Here is a 19081-nt window from a genome sequence, read left to right on the forward strand (position 1 = left end):
TCCGAAATTGAAGATGATTGAAAGCTCCATACGCTTGACCCTGCTAGGTCGTTATGGCCCTGTTGGTTTTCAGTGTAGAGTACAATTGTGCATGTGCAGGTTATCTTGGTTGTAGATGCGATGTTTGGGCGGTGAATAGAAAATGAACAGCGACGTCTGTTGCATAGAATTTGCCCTACTTATTCGATATGTGATACATTGCCCGAGGGCGCACGTGCTAAGAGGGACAGCTCAGTCCGACACGCGCAATTGCGAAACAGCATGGGCCACTCGAGGCGTGACGAAGAGAAATCAAGACGCTCTCTAGCAAAATACCACGAGGATGCGGCACGTCGCTAAATCTTGAATTTATGAACAATTTTACACGTAATCAATGTACCGGTCCAGATAGTGACTAAGTCGAGACACAAAGCAATTATCTAATTAGGAACTTACGTAAAATCACCCAACAATAGCAAAGCCGTACACGAAGAAAAGTTTAAAATGTACCACAACACAAAGCGTAATTGGAACGAATAGGTATTTCTCTGTATTCCGATCCATGGTGCTGCTACGAACACAGTGACGATGACGATGATACCGTGCGTATCACGAATGGAATGGCATTTCGGTCAACTTGGAATGCACCATGATAAAAGTTAGGGGTGCTGAGATGCAACTGCTGCAGTTTGACACATAATCCACCGGAGCTGCGGCTTTTATCCACCGATCAATATCATCGGTCTATTCTTCATTTCGGCCAAGTTCAACATACCTGAAATGACGCAATGGGGATTATTTGTTTGAAATACGTTTCGTGAGAACGATTAACGGGTATGCTCATAGCAATTTTTGTTGATGCCTCAAATTACTCAGGCGTTATCTGCGTGTATCTTCAATCACAATCTGTGATTGTTATCGTCTTATAACGTTTTCACTGTAAACGCCAGTCACCGCGATCTTTGTTGCGATTAAATCGAGATTATCTCTTCAGCGTTCGTGATTTTGGCTGTCATGTATAGCCAAGGAGAATGTGCCGCGGTAGACCACGATTGGCGCGGCAAGCCAGTTCGGAACACCGCCATTTTACTATATATTGCATGTCGTGGTTCCGATACAACTGAATACATCGAGTTGTCTCCTCTGCTTTCGTGATTTTGGCTGTTATGTTGCCAGAGAGCACGTGCCGCGCAAGAACGGCAAATCACGAGTAGCGCGGTAATACAGGTCGTATCCACGCCATTTTACTGCATGCTGCATGTCGTAAATGCTTCGGATCCAGCAAAACACCGAACGACAGTATTGATAGATATCAATATCGTGTATGCTTTTGGTCGTGTTTCAGCAGTAACTCCGCAGAATGCCATATATGCTTAGGCTCGAGCATGTTATAGCAATAATCTATACCAGTGGTTCCCAACGTGGGCGATATCGCTCCCCAGGGGGCGATTTGGCGGCCTAGGGGGGCGAAAATGACGAAGGGGGCGATAATGGACAAAGGGGGCGACAGGGGGCGAAAATAGCGAAGGGGGCGATGACGCGTTAAAACGGCTAAATTGGAGTCAATTCGGAGAAATGACCTTTTTTTTGGTCAACTCACGAAAATTTGGTTGCAAATTCGACAACGATCCGAAAAGTTGACTTTTTTTTTTTTAGTCAACCCGCCGATGACTACAGATTGTATACCGACTTTTCGGTTCACAAAATATGGGGGGCGATGATCGGCGTTGAGCTTGAAAAGGGGGCGATGAGTCGAAAAAGGTTGGGAACCACTGATCTATACTAATCGACGATATAATCCATGCGTCGTCCGAAGTTCATGAACATCGGAAACTTCAAGACTATCTAGTCTCTGATGAAAATGGGTACACACAGGCGAGACATACAGGGGTATTTGATGGTACGGATGAGGGAAAATGAAGATATGCCACAGATTCATTTTGATGTCACAGCGTAACACGGATTCCACATTATATGAAGAAAACTCACATTACAATACGCGACCGGCAAGCTTCCGGGTGTGATGTTGTTCAATCTTTAGGACATTTGTCGGTTTCGGGGCCTACGATAACTCAAGTTAAATTAAGTTATCGTAGGTTTTCATCATTCTTCTTGGCTTTCGAAACAACAAATCTGATCGCAGCTTTCGAAGCCAGAATTCGAAACACGATGTCTTTACAACTACTGGTAACGGGATTGGAAAAGGTGCTACTCCACATATCAAGTCGTAATAGCAATGGCGATTTTCGTTCGCAATTCAAAGTTTCGCGGGTGGACAGAATAGAAATAATCCTAACATAACTTGCATATTTCAAATTTATTCAATCGATGAGATGAGAAGATAACCTTGGGATTTTGTGAGTAAATTGTAAATGACATATCCTTTTTTTCCTTGCATTTGACATGGCCGTAATAGTTTATGTGGATGCAGATGCAGGTATAGCACCGACCGAAGTGGTGGTTTCATTCCGATACGGACAGCGTAAGACCGGTTTAGTAACAATTCTTTTCCTAATCATTATCAAAAACTCACATTTGCTGGCGAATAAATGAACCTTGGGATGTGTCGAATCCGATAAAACGTTACTATAATTGGAACAAAAATGTCCCGATCCTTGAGCTTGTTGCAGTAACAGTAACTTTGTATCAACTATGACTCGGCGTAAATCGCTACAGATACTTGTCCTAATTTAATGCGCAATTACGCCTCTCCCGCAGAAAACGCATGTGACAGCATGACGAAGCGGACGCGATATAGCTGGTTCGATATGCCAGCCACTAAAGGATTTATATCATGACATGGTAACAAGGGTTCTCAAACTGAAAGTCGTTAAACATTAGTCGCAATAATCCAATCTGCGGCCGGCTCCGTCATCGCCAATTTGACTTACGGTAGCTATTATTTTGAAATAGTATGCCATTCCTGGTTATGGTTCTATATATAGGTCACGCATATATGGGCTACCAAGTTTTACAATTTCGGCAAGCAGCCGCAGTAGGGCCAACCATAAAGGCGTGTAGGCCGTATAGCGGTCCTGAACGGGAGCTCTAACGGCCAGTCGTTGTCAAGCAGATCGCTTATTCTGACGAAACCAAACACCGCGGAATACAAATCTTGTAATTTGATGTTTCCGTTTCAATTATTAACAATCCGGGAAAGTAATTAATTTTCTTCGAAGTCACGGCTTCATCATGTGACATAGCCCGAGAGAAAATAGGTCGTGCGAGCAATACCAAGAATGCTACTCTACAATTTCATGATTCCAACGCCATTTTGCTCCAGCTACGATAAAGTAGGGCAAGCCTCGGTGACTACAGCTATTTCCTTCTATAGCAGGGGCGGGCAACATACCGCCCGCGACGGGATTTTGAATGGCCCGCAGTTTCCGTTCTTACTTGATAATGTGGCCCGCGGGTCTACATACATTTGCGAGCAAATATTTTCGACCATGAACATTAACAATCTAACTGGCGTTCACGTGCATTCTGTTCCAACGGTCTTTACGTCTGACATGCACATCGCCACATCATCCGCGTCAGCGGTGTCTTACAAAAAGCCTAGAGGTGGGCCGTGCTATAAGTCGGCAGTTACGGAAAATAAAAAGAATATCGGCCTGGTGTAAATGACCATAGTAGTCGACAAACACCATGAATACCACAAACCAACCAACCAACGTCTGACATGCAGTCAGAGTTCAAAGAATCTGCTGGCAACTTTGATGGACCACAGATGTCTCATTGACTTCAACAGTTATTGGAGAACATTTGGCAAATAATTCCAATAAATATAATGTTTTGGGCCTCTATACTATAAACTTGAAGGTTAAATTATACGATTTATTCCTTGTATAGGCGATTTATGTATCGATTCAGGAATGCCGCCCGCCAAGTATCTAATTTTCCCTATATCCGGCCAGCCGACTGGAAAGTTGCCCGCCCCTTTTCTAGAATAAAGTAAATTGACAATCAGACAAGATATCCGGTACGGTACGAAAATTACTCGATCGTGAGATATATTCCTACGACCGACACGGCACTATCACCTCCCGCCGTTACGAAACTAGCAAAACCAACATGTTACTAGCACCTCCCGACGCTACGAAACCAGCAAACCACAACGCACTCCAGGTCGCTCTGCGCTTATCCATGAAATCAACTTGAAGGTAAGACCACGACAGCACGCGGCAAATGTATAGTGTATACAAAAACATGAACCGAGACCGAGCATGTTAATCATGCTAGTATGCAAATTGAAAGGCATGTAAGCACCGCAAATTTCATCACCTGCGTGGCGCGCTTTCTTCTTTTTCACGGCCGTTTCGATGATGGCCAGCATTTCGTCCTCCGACTTGCCCGACCTCAAAGCGTCGCGAAGTGATATTTCATTACCGCCAAATAGGCAAACCTGCGATTATAGCCCACTCGGTTATCCCCACACGCACTCATATCAGTAGGGCGGAATAGGCGATTTACTTTGAAGTTTCCGTCAGCAGTTATCCTTACGCGATTACAGGTCCCGCAGAAATGGTCCGACATCGACGATATGAATCCGATTTGACCTTTGAATCCGGGTACTTTGTACGCCTAAAGAGATATATACAAATCAATACATATACATATTATTGAGCTTGATAACACCCAGCCCCCTTTTTATCATCGGTAAACACTAAACAGCCATGTTGCATAGTAACAATGAGAATCGATCGTGCGTGAAAATCTGTAGTGTGACACTGCATAACTACGTCAGTAAACTTCAATAATGATGTGCGAGGCGAACGTGAAACGTAGCAATTCACATTGCTATGCGTTTACTTCAGGGATATCTAAATATATCTGGTTTATTTGCACGAAAAGCAGTTTTGTCGCCCCAATGAGCATTGCGCATGTAAGGAGTAAGGAATGACGCTGATGCATCCTTCGAGGTCCATGCAAAGATATGTCCAGTAGCGCTTTTACTTTGCATAACGCACATAATAGAGTGGCTTTAAACGACATATCGGCATAATGCCGGTAAAATACCGTAATAAAGCGAGAACTTCCAACGTCGTAATACGATCTAGTACGGCGCAGGTACGCGCCGACGGTAACGAGGCAAAAGACGCCGCAAATTAAGTAGAAGGGACGACTACACAATGAGTATACAAACCTCAAAACGACAAAATAGGAGTAACCGAATCCATTGCGTAATACCAGTGTAGATTGCAGTGCAGTGCGTAGATGGCATAAATTCAGGGAACGTCAGTGACGAAGTATTTTTAATTTTTTATGTTTGTAAACTACTTCCGCTTGTACTGAACATTTGTTTATGCTAAACAACTTACTTTTATACACTTCGGATTTTGTGAAAGTAGAAATTAGTTCGGGATATCATTGCACCACTGTTATGAGGGCAGCCGTAATGACAACGCGGAGAAAGAGCTTTTATATCAGGGTAACTGAATAAGTGAATATATTTCGAAAAGCCCGCCTATTTGTAGTGTCATCGGTCATTTTGCGTTGGTCGTGAAGATGCACCCTGTAATTTTGTAAGTGGCCACCACCTATCAAATGACAAAAGTATGCGACCTATCTACCAAATCTACTTTTGTAACTACTTACTTGAGTAATTTTCATGCCGTTCATTTTTTACTTGTACTTGAGTAGAGACGCTGAATACTTTGACCTAAGGATGAGTCACTGCTTGAATCACACAAAGTTGCCGGAGTGGCAGAGTATTTCTTCAATAAATTGAATATCACACACAATGATTTGAACAGGCGCGTAACCTGCCGGCAATAAGGGGACTGAACTGTAATTTTTGTGACCTCATAACGAAACGAGCACCGCTCATCTCCGTCTTGACGCTATCTTCGCGGGATATGTCATTATTTCGCTGCTCCTTAGCGTTTAATCGTTACACAGCAATACACATATCTCAACTTAATTCACCAGACATTGATTGCATGGAATGTGTGCTGTGTAAAATCCAGACGCACGAGACAAAGCCTTCCTGTCTCTGCCTCGGAGTATGGGCGTGAATCAAGCTAATTTACATACAACCGGCGAATGAAATACAGGTTTCTCAAAGTACATGCTTGTGTTGATTAGTCGCACGAAATGTGATGCGGCGTTCGGCATACGACAACACGCCAAGACACCAGACGCGCCGAATTGAATAGATTGTACGTTGAAGTGCAGTGAGTCAGTATAAACTGAATTAAAGCGCATGATATACGACAACCCAATGATCCACTATACCAGTGGTTCTTAACCTTGCTCCCAGCGCCCCCCAGGGGGCGCTGGCGATTTTGAAGGGGGGCGGAAACGCTCAGGGGGCGATATGGGGGGCGCTGGGCTCAGGGGGGCGGTATGGGGGGCGCTGGAGAAAAATGGCTTCGCAGTAGATGATGTGATGATAGAACATATCCTTAATGAGTATTCAGAGCAAATTAACACCGAAAACTTCGTTATATATAGCCTTCAAAATACATATAGGTTTAATTGTCCATGGGCGCCTAAATGACTGGCACCGAATGTTCCTGTCTTGGCAATCTGCACCCAAGAACACGAATTCCATCTGGCAGGGAAAAATTATATGCCAGTGAAGAAATACCAATTTGAAATCGTGTGTGTCTCTTAGTTTAGTACGATTGGGCGACAGGGATATTCCTGTTGGGCGATATCCCTGTTGGGCGATTCTATATTTTTTGATATTGCAGACAGGAGGTCACGAAATGACATCATGCAACGAAGTCATATCAACGGGTTCGCCCGCCCGAATATGTTTAATTATTAGTTACGGGCCCTACAGTTTCCAAGACACCTCACAATGTTCGCCTCAAGTTTTGATGAGTCTGCGCACACTCAACAAGTCACTGCGCTGACCCTTGGACAACAGTGCGTAACGACGATTAAAAAAAAGGTCCTAACTTCGGATTTGTTGTGAGCAACGTAGATTTTCTGTACGCAGAGACGGTGTCAGCACTGCGCACGTGCGCAACTTTGAGGGAACATTGCATCTCACTCAGCTCTACCGGTAAATCTGGTAACGTGAGCACAGAGGACAAGAAATTGGTAGCAATATATTTGCAATCCCCGGTCTTACTGACCGATTTTAGCATGAATTATCAAAAGTTTTCGCGCTTCGCACTGGCTCGCTAAACAGTACAGCTGATTCCGTGGAAAAAGCGAACAACGTGATGTGTGTGTGTGGGGGGGGGGGGGGGGCGGTTGGTTTATCACCCTATGGGAGCCCAAGACCCAAGTTTTTTCGGGGGCCTGACGAAGTGACGTTTCGTTCCTGCCAACGGGTATACGCCCGAAGATCTATAATTATTATTGAGGGGTCCTACCTTTTCAAACACACATCACTCAGCTCTACCGGTAAATCTGTTTACGGGAGCAGAGAGAAGATAAAAATTGATCTCAATTTACATCCAATTCCCGATCATATTGACCAATTTCAATCATTAATTAGTGAAATTTTCCGCGCTTCGCGCGTCTAGGCGAGAGTAGCTGCCTCAGTAAATGGACACCCAATGTAGATACCTAGTATCAGCAAATAGCGGACAGCCGAATGGGGGTCTCGGGGTGAAGTACCCTGGTAGTTTGGTTCATCGCCCGATTGGGGCCCAGGACCAACGTTTTTTGTTTGGGGGGGGGGGGGGCTGACGAAGTGCTGTTACGGCCCTGGTAACGAATAATTTTACCTACGGGCACGTCCGAATATGTTCAACTATTACTTACGGGCCGTTTATTTTCCTATACAACAGCTCACTCAGGGCTACTGGTAAATCTGATTACGTGGGCTGAGAGGATAAAAAGTTTATAGCGACTTATATATGTAATTACTAATTACCACCTATTCATTCATGCATCATTCAGGCCACACAAACTTTGCTGACCATCGAAATCACGCCATGGGGTTCGTGGTGGCGAAGCCCTCAGAAGTTTGGTTTTATCACGCTATGGGTACACAAGGCAATCGTTTATAGGGGAGGGGGGGATTGACGAAGTGCTGTTACGGCCCTCCCTCTTACTCATTGTCTTTATTACATTCCTGACAATATGAAGTTGGGGGGCGCTGGAGCACGATAATTTTTGAAAGGGGGCGCTGGAGGAAAAAAGGTTAAGAACCACTGCACTATACCCTACATCTCCGCGCTATTGCCAGCCACGAGCTGCATGATCAGAAAACTTAGCTCGCAGCGAATTAAGAAGAAACGCGTGCACCTATTGTTCGCGATAACGTAGCGATATAATTAAATCTTGACCAGTGCGTCCTGGTGCCGGTGCCAGTCCGCGTCAACTTTCCGGCCGAAAATATGATATATAGATAATGCTCAAGGTCTACGTTCGAATTATCCTACGTCACAATGATGAGAATGTTGTGCGAAACTGTCTAAAGCAGAGGTGACAAACATACGGCCCGCGGGCCGCCAAGCGATTGCATCCGGCCCACGAAGTAATTCTGAGTGGATGAAAAATGCGTGGGATTTTTAGTATAAAAGGTCTCGATTGAATAATACCCCACAATAGCAAATATAGAGTACCTCATAGGCCAAATTTAGCATTAAAACCACCGACAGCGGTGCTGTGGTTTGACCATTTGCATCATGTCGCTAACATTGACATTGACAGCCAATTCCAGAAGGCAAAAACGTACATACAGAGTTCAGAGTTTTATGGGAAAAATGGGACCATAACTAGTTATTCACAGAAGCGAAAACGCCAAAGCGGAACCTCTATGCAGTTTACATTGAAAACTTAAGTTACACAGAAATATAATTCAAATATCTGTAGTTGCACTTCTGCATCACTTCCAACTCAAAAGGTCGCAGCTCTCGAGGGAAACCCGAATCACGATTTAATAATATTGAAGCGAATTCCGACGTATAGGCGCTTAGAATCAAACCTCTTGAATCTCTCACAATGCATACGCAGGGTTGACTTCAGCATAGGCCTACGGGTAAAACAAAGGGAACAGCCACTGTTTTAGCGATCTATAACTGTATTCAACCACCCAGTCATCGTAATATTGCCAATTCCATCGTTTGCGAATAACGTAACCCTAGAATAACGGTGCAGCTAGAATAGAACCATTCCATGATTCGTAATATAATGTGATAATATACTATTGTGTAGAAAGGCTTGATAATGAAGTATTCAACTGATAAACAAGGGCATGGATTTGGAGGTAAAATTTTGGAATAATTGACTGGTGCGGCCCGCGGATGATCCGAAGTTTCGCGACGCAAGTTGAGTTTGACACCCCTGGTCTAGAGGTACCCGACAGCTCCTGCAAGATCACTTATTATGTGAAAGCAAGGAACACTTTTTAAACAAAATTTAGCGAAATTGGACGGGGTAATTTAGCGGCATTTGGCGGTATAATTGAATCTAGCGAATGGCTAAGTCGCATTTCTTTCGAAAGAAACCCAACAGTAAATATAATTAGAGTTGGTAGTTTTAACGGGACTTTGCCTGGCAGAAACTTCAATAGGAAGAAGACAGCAGGAAATTTCTCAATAAAATAGAGTCCCAATTCTTAGTTTTGAGATACTTTTGCAGTAATTACATTCTGAGTGGAGTTTGATTTACTAAAAGTTCAGCGGTCCGCAAGTTCAAAACGTCGATAACCACTGATCTTGACGATTCCGCCACATAGGCGAGAGAGCGAGCATTCAACGAAAAACGCAACATAGAAATACCACGCCGCGCTTTAATGCAATACTCGTGGATGTAATCAACAGGAAACCAGACGCCTTACGTGTGAACTTTCCTCTAAATAATCGCGTCTTGCAACTGGGGACCGTATCCGAGAACAGTCCCCCTGGGTACGCGCCTGATTCGAATATAAAATCCTAACGTTGCGGGACACAGAGCTATCCGAAGGATTCCTCAAAGTCACGTGCAATTCAGTGCGACAGATTGAAATCGATACGCAGATATAATGTTGCAGTTGCGCGAATTATACTGCAGGATTTGGGAGGCAAATCGGCATTCGTGAGAAGCAAAGCCTCCCTATAGCTATTACGTGGTACACACGCAACAAAAGGCGGCTCAAGATGTTGCCGCGGTCAGCGGCGAATTTCATGAGGATCGGCCGTACCTTCGAAGTGTCATTTGCAGAATCTTGCAGTTTTTCGATGTCCGGCCACTTGCCCTTTATTTTGGACAGCAATTCGCGGAACGGCACCATTTTATTCGAATTCCATCGGTTACCTATATATAATTGAGTGTCAGATGTCGCAATTACGGCCATCAGGAAACCATTACAGCCAAACGCGTGTTGTAATATTGGCACGAAACACACCTGTCGATTATCTCGAGGTGTATCCGGGCGTTGGCAAACTTTTGAACTTTCCGGTGGGCCCAAACTGTGTTATTAAACCGACTTACCATCGAACGGCATATACTCTATGAACCGAATGTCGACGTGTTGGTGCTGGGTTAGTTGGACGAAATCGCATATTTCATCATCGTTTAATCCGCGCATGACAACATTGTTAATCTGTAAACAAACGATTACGATTAAATATTCAAGTGCTCGAGGTATATTGTCTCTATTGTCATATTGCTCACACCATTTCTGAGTTTTGAGAGCGCTTTGTCATCAGTTCGCCATATTATAGCCAACTGATCTCACATTGCATCGGGTCTTGGAAACTGACAAACGTAACTGCCCAGAGATAGGCCTAATCTCAATATTTCGAGTGCATATTCAATAATTATTTTGGGTGCGACATGATTTTAAAGGCCAGGGGTGTCAAACTCACGACCACCGATCCGATAATGACCTGTGAATTGCAAGTAAAGGTTTTCTTATAAGCTTGGCCTATGGATAACATTCGACCAAAGATGCTCCCAATGACAGTAATCCACTTGTTTATGGCCGTAGCAATGAATTAACATCCCAAGAGTGTCGCGAACCAATCTTTGTTCTCGCGCAATCACGTGATTACTGCCAAAAGTGAGAATATGGGGCTGCGTGTGTATGCGCGAAGGTGCATCAGAAAACTTGCTTGAAGCGCACATAAAGTCGGAGTCACACCACGCCAACACTTCTATATTTTGATTCCGGAAGAGGTACAAAGGTGATAGTTGCTAATGACTGTAATCCGTAACGCTTACGTCATTTATGCGGGTAAACTTGAAGACAAGTTGCACAAGACACGATGATTCCAACTATAAAGTGCAACAAAAGAATTCAATGAGAAAAAAGCCTGGGTTTACAGACTGTTGTACACTGTACAATGGTAGTGCGTTCTATGCATCGTAAAGTTTGCAGATTCCCGCTTTCCGATTTTGCGACCAACACCTTCTCTGCTTACACACACACGCATGACTATGACCCCGCTTTATCAATAAACTCTTGTTTACACGCCCGCTACCTAACAAGCACTTACATAAACGAAGTCATAATGGAGTTCATCTGTTCAGTTTATTCATCACAATTGAATATAGTATTGTAGGTAGCCAATCGCATGAATAGCATGGACGGCCATAAATCCACAATATGCTCGAAATGGGATATTAAATATTGACCAAATTTGCGCAATTGCACATACTGCGAATAGTGCGAAATGACTTGCATTACATCGGTATAAGAAATCCATTTGGTCATATGAGAGAGATAGAGAGAGGCTGTCTAATTTCGTCAACCATGAAATAACCGGATGCAATAATAACAACCATGCAAGTCATGAAATCAGATAACTTTCAATTCCCAACCTGGCATTAGATCGTATTGGCAGGGAGACCCGGTATGAATGAAGTCTTCATGGCCGGAGTCACTCGTACGTATTTGAAAGTTACAATAATCAATTTCTTCCCTCAGTTAGGTAACGCACACTAAAGGTCGAAACGTTTCCCAACTGTTTAGAGGGGCGCAATGAACAATTTGAACATGGCGTAAGCATATCTGGGTGCAGTCACAACGTGTAACACGAAGACTGACGAATGTCATGCCTGCAGTATGAAAGATATAGTTCGCGCTGCGTCGAACTTGCTACTTGCTAGAGATGCAACAGCGACCGAGTGCAAGATGACAACCATGTCATTATGGCGTCACTAATGAAGCCGCCACCACACCACGCATGATTGCGCGAATCTTTGTTGTCGATCAAATCGATAGGGTCGGATGATTAAAGGAAGGCTAGCGTGCAGTGGGGGCGTTCGTGAAAAAATATTCTAAAGGAAGCGGTGGCTGTGGTAAATTAAGGTGTAGTGGAGTACGAGATGATGTCGTGAGGATTTCGTGATAAATGAACTAAACGAAATACAACAGCATCTTACAAAGCGCCTAAACTGCTTGATATGCGAAGGCTAACTGGTTTCTCAGAGTACCGGTATCTAGTTTGATTAGCATGCTCTGTAGATCTATTTGCAAATGTTGCTGAAGAGCGGAGTTTTTACTCAACATTTGTGAATTGTGATGCCAATTTCAATTCATAATTCAATTCCATGCCTATTAAATATTCACTTCCATACCGCATCTACTGGTTGGGGCGTATAACTGCTTAAAAACATACTCACTTTAACAGTGCGAAGATCACTCTCCACCGCGTCCTTTATGCCACGCATTACTTTATCGAAGCCATTGCGCCTCGTGATAAAAGTGAACTTTTCAGGGACCAAAGTATCGAGGCTGATATTAGCCGAGTCCAATCCCGCTTTTAGTAGCCCCGGCAGTTTTCTCGAGAGTACAACTCCGTTGGTCGTTATTCCCAACATCTGAAGGTGTGCATAGGTCTCATCGTTTTTTCGCAAATAATTTAATTCAGCTGTAAAAATTGTTGATTGCTTTAAGCAACTCAAAAGGTACGTTGGCCTGAGAATGTTTTTGCATTGTCGGCATGCGCCAACTCGAAAGAGATGCTACAACAGTAAATCACCACGATGCATGGAATGTTGCGAATAACGAAACATTCACTTTTCCACTCTCGTTCGAAGTGAAATGACAGGTTCTCGAGATTTTGGCGTTGGTATGAACATCAAACTACGCGCTGTCATTCTATACGCCTTATCACGGTTTCGACCGCGTGCGCCAGAAAACATTTCCTTTGTGGCGGATAACGACTGCAACTTGTGGTATGCAATTTTTTTTAAAAAGCTACGTCGATTACGATGGAAATTGAAAAGCAGATGATCAAGCCTAACGCAAAGCTTCCAGATTAATTTCATTTCTCGAGGTCTGACTGGAGGAGCAGGGTGAATGGTAAACGTTACAGTCATCATCACTGATGATTCGGCAAGCTCTAAAATGTGAAGTAGAATCTTTCGAAGTAGAAACTTTCGAATAAATTCACCTAAGCGCTCCGATTAGATTCGCATCTAGAGATTCCGATTATTATACAAGTTCCTTTCGTTGTGGTTAACAGTTTTTTGATAGGGTAGGAGAGATGTGAGACAGATGGACCCAAAATTCCCACATGCAAAATGCCCCTTCAATCGATAACAGCAGAGCTTTGGTTACTAAGCACACTGGTCCAAGCGTTACGTCCCAAGACATGCAATAATTAACGCTCTCTCAAAAAATATTTATGAATGTTTGCTGCTATCACACTATCGGTCGCCACACGGTCCGCCCAAAGACACATTACACGGAGCCGGAGACTAATGATACACACTCAAATATTCAACATACTGCAAGCGCAAAAGAATGATTATTATTAGCAAAAATAACGAATAATTACTCAAATTTTTAAATCAAATGGCATTTCATTTCAATTCAGTCCCAATAATCGACGGAAACGTCATTCGTTTGCGAGCAGGGACTTGACGAAGTGATGCAATTTACAACTTTTAAAGTGAGAAAGCTACCGTGGTATCGTAATGCATCAAAACGTACAAATATTAGCATTTAAATGTGATGATAAATAAGAATATTATAAACAATCAATGTCACTTGCATGGTTATGGTTATTAACCTTGCCTTTGCCTACCCTATTCTATTTCAAGGTTGACAAAGTATAAGAAACTTTCGCTCTCAATTGGAAACAAGATAGAAATGGCGATTGCGTTCGTTTGCTATACGTCAAGTCGCCGTTGTAGAAGCTGCATGTTTAAGAATAGAAGTGCTGCTTTAATGTATACGTTGTAGAAGTTGCCGTGAGACACCATTGAAATTACAATCCACAACCAATCACCAATGTTTGGGTAACGCACGTTCAAAGTGCACGACATGATTCCAAATACTTCATCGTAACGATAAGATTCACATCTTATAATATGATGCAGGTTGCAGCATTTCTGTATCTAGGAAAATCTCTTGTTGGATAAAATTAGTTGGGAAGCACTTAGCATGTCTTACTTGACTTCGCTTAGTGTGTCTATACACTGCAAAATTCACACTTGATTTGAAATATCTAGTCAGGGATAGTATTAAAGATAAAAATTCGAAATGATTGCCAGTTTCTTCCGGATGAAAGTTAGAAACAAAAGTGTTTACGTCAACCGAAATTTGCTTTCCAGAAAGTCATTGTCACAGATCCCATAACTCGAGCACATCGGAGTTAATAGCGTGTGAAGAAAGCTGACAGCATGCAATTATAAGTATAGAGTGGAACGATTGGATTATCATAGCGAACGACCGAGATATTTTTCGTCCCACAATGTCAACGGAAACTGACTCCCCCCCCCCTATTGCGCCAGCTGCATTGATACGAAAGATATAAGGAGGAAAATTGAGACTAGAAAAACAAAAACTGTAACGAGATTGGCAGTTACACGTTTTTGACGTGGCTTTATTGCATCCGCCAATTCACCGTGATTTGCTGAATATTATATTATCAAGCAAAAATTATTTACCCATCCACACATGTCCAACGACGGATATTAGTTAAAAAGATCAACTTACATATAACGTCGCAAATGTCCCGCCTTACTAAAGGTTCTCCTCCTGTAAATCGTATTTTCTTAACGCCCGTCCGGACGAACAGTTTCGCTAATTCGATAATTTCTTTAGTAGACAATAGTTTGTTTGTCGGGGTCAGGTCCACGCCCTCTTCCGGCATACAGTATGTGCCTGTACAAAGTAAGACAAAATCATTCATGTTCTTCTCGGCGATGAGGCGAAATGTGCCAGTACATCGAAGACTGCATTTCTCAGTCAGTGATATTCGTAAGTATGTGTGATGCCTCCCAAACTTGTCTTCCAGAAAATGGGAGAGCGGCTTTATTTCATTCGGCAGTTGCCTTCTCCTACTTTGCGTCCTTGCTGATTCTTCATGATTAGAGTGCTGATAAAAAGACCAATACAGTAATTAGAAAATAGCCATATGAGCGTTACGAAAGTAGATGAAATCTATGTTATCTCATGATAACGCATCATGAATGTGACAAAAACGCAAGCACTTCGACACCCCACAACCACATAAAACGTTGGTATTGGAGTCTTGGACCCCATAGGACTAGAATTGCATTGTAAACAAATGGTGTTTAATAACATTATAACGCTTTGTTTATAACATGTTTTAAACAGTGTTTAAATAATGCTTTCAAAAAAGTTTATTTTATTCAAGCGTTGTATAATTATGTCAAAATTGTGTAAATATTTTCGAAAAAAACATGCAGTATGAATGAGCCTATGGAGGATTTTCGCACAAAATAGTCGACATAGGCCTATACTATATGCAATGGCTGGAACCGGGGCCCCGTTAGAACCCTCGAAATCGTCGTCGGTTCAACGGTTACAGCACGTAAATACAGATATCAAATTAGTAGTAATTTAGTAAATTAGTAGTAAGGGCGTTTCTGATGATGATGACCGCCGACTGTTAAAATGCTGCATAGTGATGACAGCCTTCTTCGTCAAAGGAGCCACATTTACCCTATATCTTCAATCGTTAATGTTAATCCACCGTGGCGTCACAATTAAATATTCGGGACGCCATGCCTAACGAAAAGACAATAACAATAAAAAACAGGTTTCAAACAAGGGCCATGTTTTAAACATGTTTGTTTTAAATGCAACCCTAGGATGTTCAACCCAGCTCCTAAGGGGCTTTTCCCCGTCCTCTTCCCTTCTACGGGCAATTTCATCGTCACCCTTTATACATACGAATCACAATACACACACACACACACACACACACACACACACACACACACACACACACACTTTCTGTACCGAACCAAGTGCGGTATTACGAGATTCACGAACAAGCCGGATAGGTAACTCTCTAGCCCGAGACTTATTTATTTATTTATTTCTGTACGCTTTCTATACGGATTTCTTCTGTAGTGCGCACATTATTTGAAGTTAATGAATAAATTTTGACAATAGAATTAGTACTGTCAATGTTGATCCTCTCTCAGCCCACATGATCAGATTTACCGGAATGGATGATGGAAGTGACGACTTCGAAAATTTAGGGCAGGTAATTGTTACATTTTTATGTTAATCAGTTCATGCAACACTGTTAAGACTATTGATGAGCTTCCCTGGGTTCACTTCGAGTGGGGCCATTGTTACCAATCAATTTGTTGGTATCGCGCACCCGTACTAGACCAAACTAATCGGAAAACTGCTTACGTGAGACCCGTGATTCGAAATTAACATTTCTTCACGGGTCGCATTTTAACAGTGGCGCTCACATCGCAGGAACAGGACTATTCGGTCCCGGCCATTTCAGCACCTGCACAGTGCACATATCAATATCGAAGGCTTCGAATGGCATGGGGTTGTCTTTTTGGGCCACCGTTTTATCGCCGCTGGTCTTTTTGGCAGCGTAATTCGCGTAGTCGCAACTTCATGTCTTGGCGTGGCCTGTAGCGGAAATGGCCAGCACCGAAGTGCCACCACCTAATAGTCCCGCAACAGTTGGCTGCGCACCCACCCAGCGGCCCCAAGCGATACTAGGAAATATACCATTCTCACATAATTGCGAATAAAATTAGACTCCTTTGTGTAATTAATTTTTACTATCAATATAATTTTTGGAAACGGGTGCCCAATGCCCATATTAAAATCAAGAAATCTAATGACAAAAAATTGCGTCACGAAAAACTTTATGTTGATTTACGAAAGGTTTGAGCCCCTATCGAGCTTGTCCAAAATTGGGAGATTTGGGATACATGGACTGGTAAGCTGGTGAAAACATGTTGCGGTTTATGGTCAGGTTCAGTGTTGCTATGCTCATTTTAGCTCTACATTTGCAGGCAGTCATTCAATAGATTTCCCACTATCATTACTTCCGGGGAAATTAGAGATTGTCACTTAATATTTCCCAACATATTCATCGGGACACTCGTCTATTTGTTTGACTTTATCGGTTTTTCAGTGGTTCATCTTTGGATATAACCGTAGTGTCCGAGGACACTATGATATAACACGACAGATACAAATTTCGAGCCCTGGACCAACAGGATCCAGGAAACTGCTCAGGTCCCGCTAAGTCAAGATAGCTGTAATGAAAGCTCATATGCACAGTAACTGATGCTTCATCGAACATTCGTTCAGAGCTTAAAATTATATTTTTATCAATGCTTAACCACGTATAAAGATAGTTGTTGGAGGGTAGTTGTTGTTGAGGGAATAGGGCTTGCAGGATAAAACAATCATGAGATAATATCATGGTTTCTGCTTGCCCAATTACAGTACATCGTAATGAATAATCGACCAGATATCGTATGAATTACCTGATTAGTGGGCAAAACAGCAGTACCAGCTGTTGCAGTACTGTAGTGCTTCTGAATATGAGAAATGAAGTGTCTACATAACCTCCGTGTTAACCATCCGCTCAGTAACGTCGTGCTACTCTTGCTTGCCATCTTGTCACTAGCAATCGCTTCAAACACTGTCGTTCGCACAGGTCGACGGCTGCTACTTTAAGTACATCACCTTCACCTGTAGTTTTGATAAGCATCAGTGAATTCTATCAAGGATTGTGATCAGTCAGAGAACACATGATTCGCTCTTCATCGCTTACGCTGTTCTCACAATCTGGCTTATATGGTAAGAATTATTGAGTAACAGTATAGCCCGAAGAAAAGATTATGTTAATCATATTTGGACTAACACGGCTGATATTAATTTGCTTGTTGTTCTGTTGCTATAAGTTCATTTCACGAGTAGTCAAACGATTCTTTGTCTGCTCTACTGCTGCAATGCAATGCGATCTGCGCTACTACCGGTATGGCTTTGAGTTAAAAGCACATCACAAGTGTTGATATTAGAATTCATCTGGTTTCACAGCTATTACTAAATAACACGCTGACATGTAAGATCACATCGTATTACACTACCAACAACTCGACATACACACGACCTACTCCGTTCCGTTGCCGAACAGCTTCGCAGGACTCCTTGTTTGTTCGATGCCTTAGCAAATTAACTTCGGACGCCATCAAACGACAGCATACTCTGATGGTACAGCTGAAAGGCCATTTATCATAGGAATCGTCAACCGCGGTTAGATTAGAACGCGCTTTGCGCTCCATTGAACTACTTTACTTGGACTAGGAAGGAGACGCACAGTCGCACACACACTGTTCAGACCCGACACTGGTAATATGGATTGGTTGTCGCAGGTATCATCTTATTGACATATTAATCTATCAAATTCGATAGCCTTTCCTACACGTACCAGATGATCATTCTATGTTTCATGGCAACTTAAAGTCTTCTTATTGGATGGTGTGTAATATGTGTAGTGTATATATCTGTGTCATCGCTGTTAATAAGGACATATATAAGCGCCAAGGTGAGCTGGAACATATGTATGCAAAATATGTGAATGCGACCAATCGAAGTATGCGAATGTCAATACAGGAAAATATATGGCCCTGCTTAAGGTGTAATTTTCCGCCCGAAGTTATAATGCATTTCAGTCTTTACTATTTTCTAAGAAACGCTTCCATCAACGTACTTTCGGGCAATCAAGTGCCGAGCGGTCGAAGTTAATTACAGCGTGTCCCGCATAATTCGCTGTGTTTTGCAAAATGTAGGTCACATTCCACACACAACGAAAAGGAATTAAGCTTCAAAAAGAAAAGTGAAATTTATACATTCGATTTCCGCAGTTATTTTCGTAGATGCTGAGAAAATAACATAACATTTTCGAAGCGTGACAGAAGAAATACTCCTCATACGACTTCAAAGGATTGATTGTTTTCAAAA

At 42.6% G+C, this 19081-nt stretch overlaps 1 protein-coding gene across 2 annotated transcripts; it reads right to left on the minus strand.

Annotated features, from left to right (window-relative positions):
- Positions 1–323: 323 nt before the first annotated feature.
- On the minus strand, positions 324–18387 carry LOC145448976 (uncharacterized). 2 transcript variants are annotated; one of them, XM_080327436.1, is made up of 10 exons: positions 18235–18387; positions 17602–17809; positions 15050–15200; positions 14819–14986; positions 12496–12743; positions 10360–10471; positions 10070–10182; positions 4453–4563; positions 4264–4384; positions 324–754 (listed from the first exon to the last, which is right to left on the minus strand). In XM_080327436.1, exons 2-10 carry the CDS (start codon positions 17731–17733, stop codon positions 699–701), a joined length of 1212 nt encoding a protein of 403 aa, XP_080183562.1. In that variant the 5' UTR covers positions 17734–17809; positions 18235–18387; the 3' UTR covers positions 324–698. The 2 variants fall into 2 exon arrangements, with proteins under 2 accessions (XP_080183562.1, XP_080183561.1); XM_080327435.1 differs by lacking the exon at positions 18235–18387 and having other exon boundaries at positions 17602–18227.
- Positions 18388–19081: the final 694 nt, after the last annotated feature.

Source organism: Botryllus schlosseri, chromosome 10 (assembly GCF_051294905.1).
Source record: "Botryllus schlosseri isolate E-star chromosome 10, Bs_hap1, whole genome shotgun sequence".
Classification (NCBI taxonomy): Eukaryota; Metazoa; Chordata; class Ascidiacea; order Stolidobranchia; family Styelidae; genus Botryllus; species Botryllus schlosseri.

Coding starts and splice junctions, on each gene's coding strand:
- LOC145448976 (XM_080327436.1), bottom strand. CDS start 17,733: ATGGCAAGCAAGAGTAGCACGACGTTACTGAGCGGATGGTTAACACGG. Junction 10,472..12,495: donor GTGATCTTCGCACTGTTAAA/GTGAGTATGTTT, acceptor GTTTGTTTACAG/ATTAACAATGTTGTCATGCG. Junction 4,564..10,069: donor CTGCAAATGACACTTCGAAG/GTACGGCCGATC, acceptor ATATCTCTTTAG/GCGTACAAAGTACCCGGATT.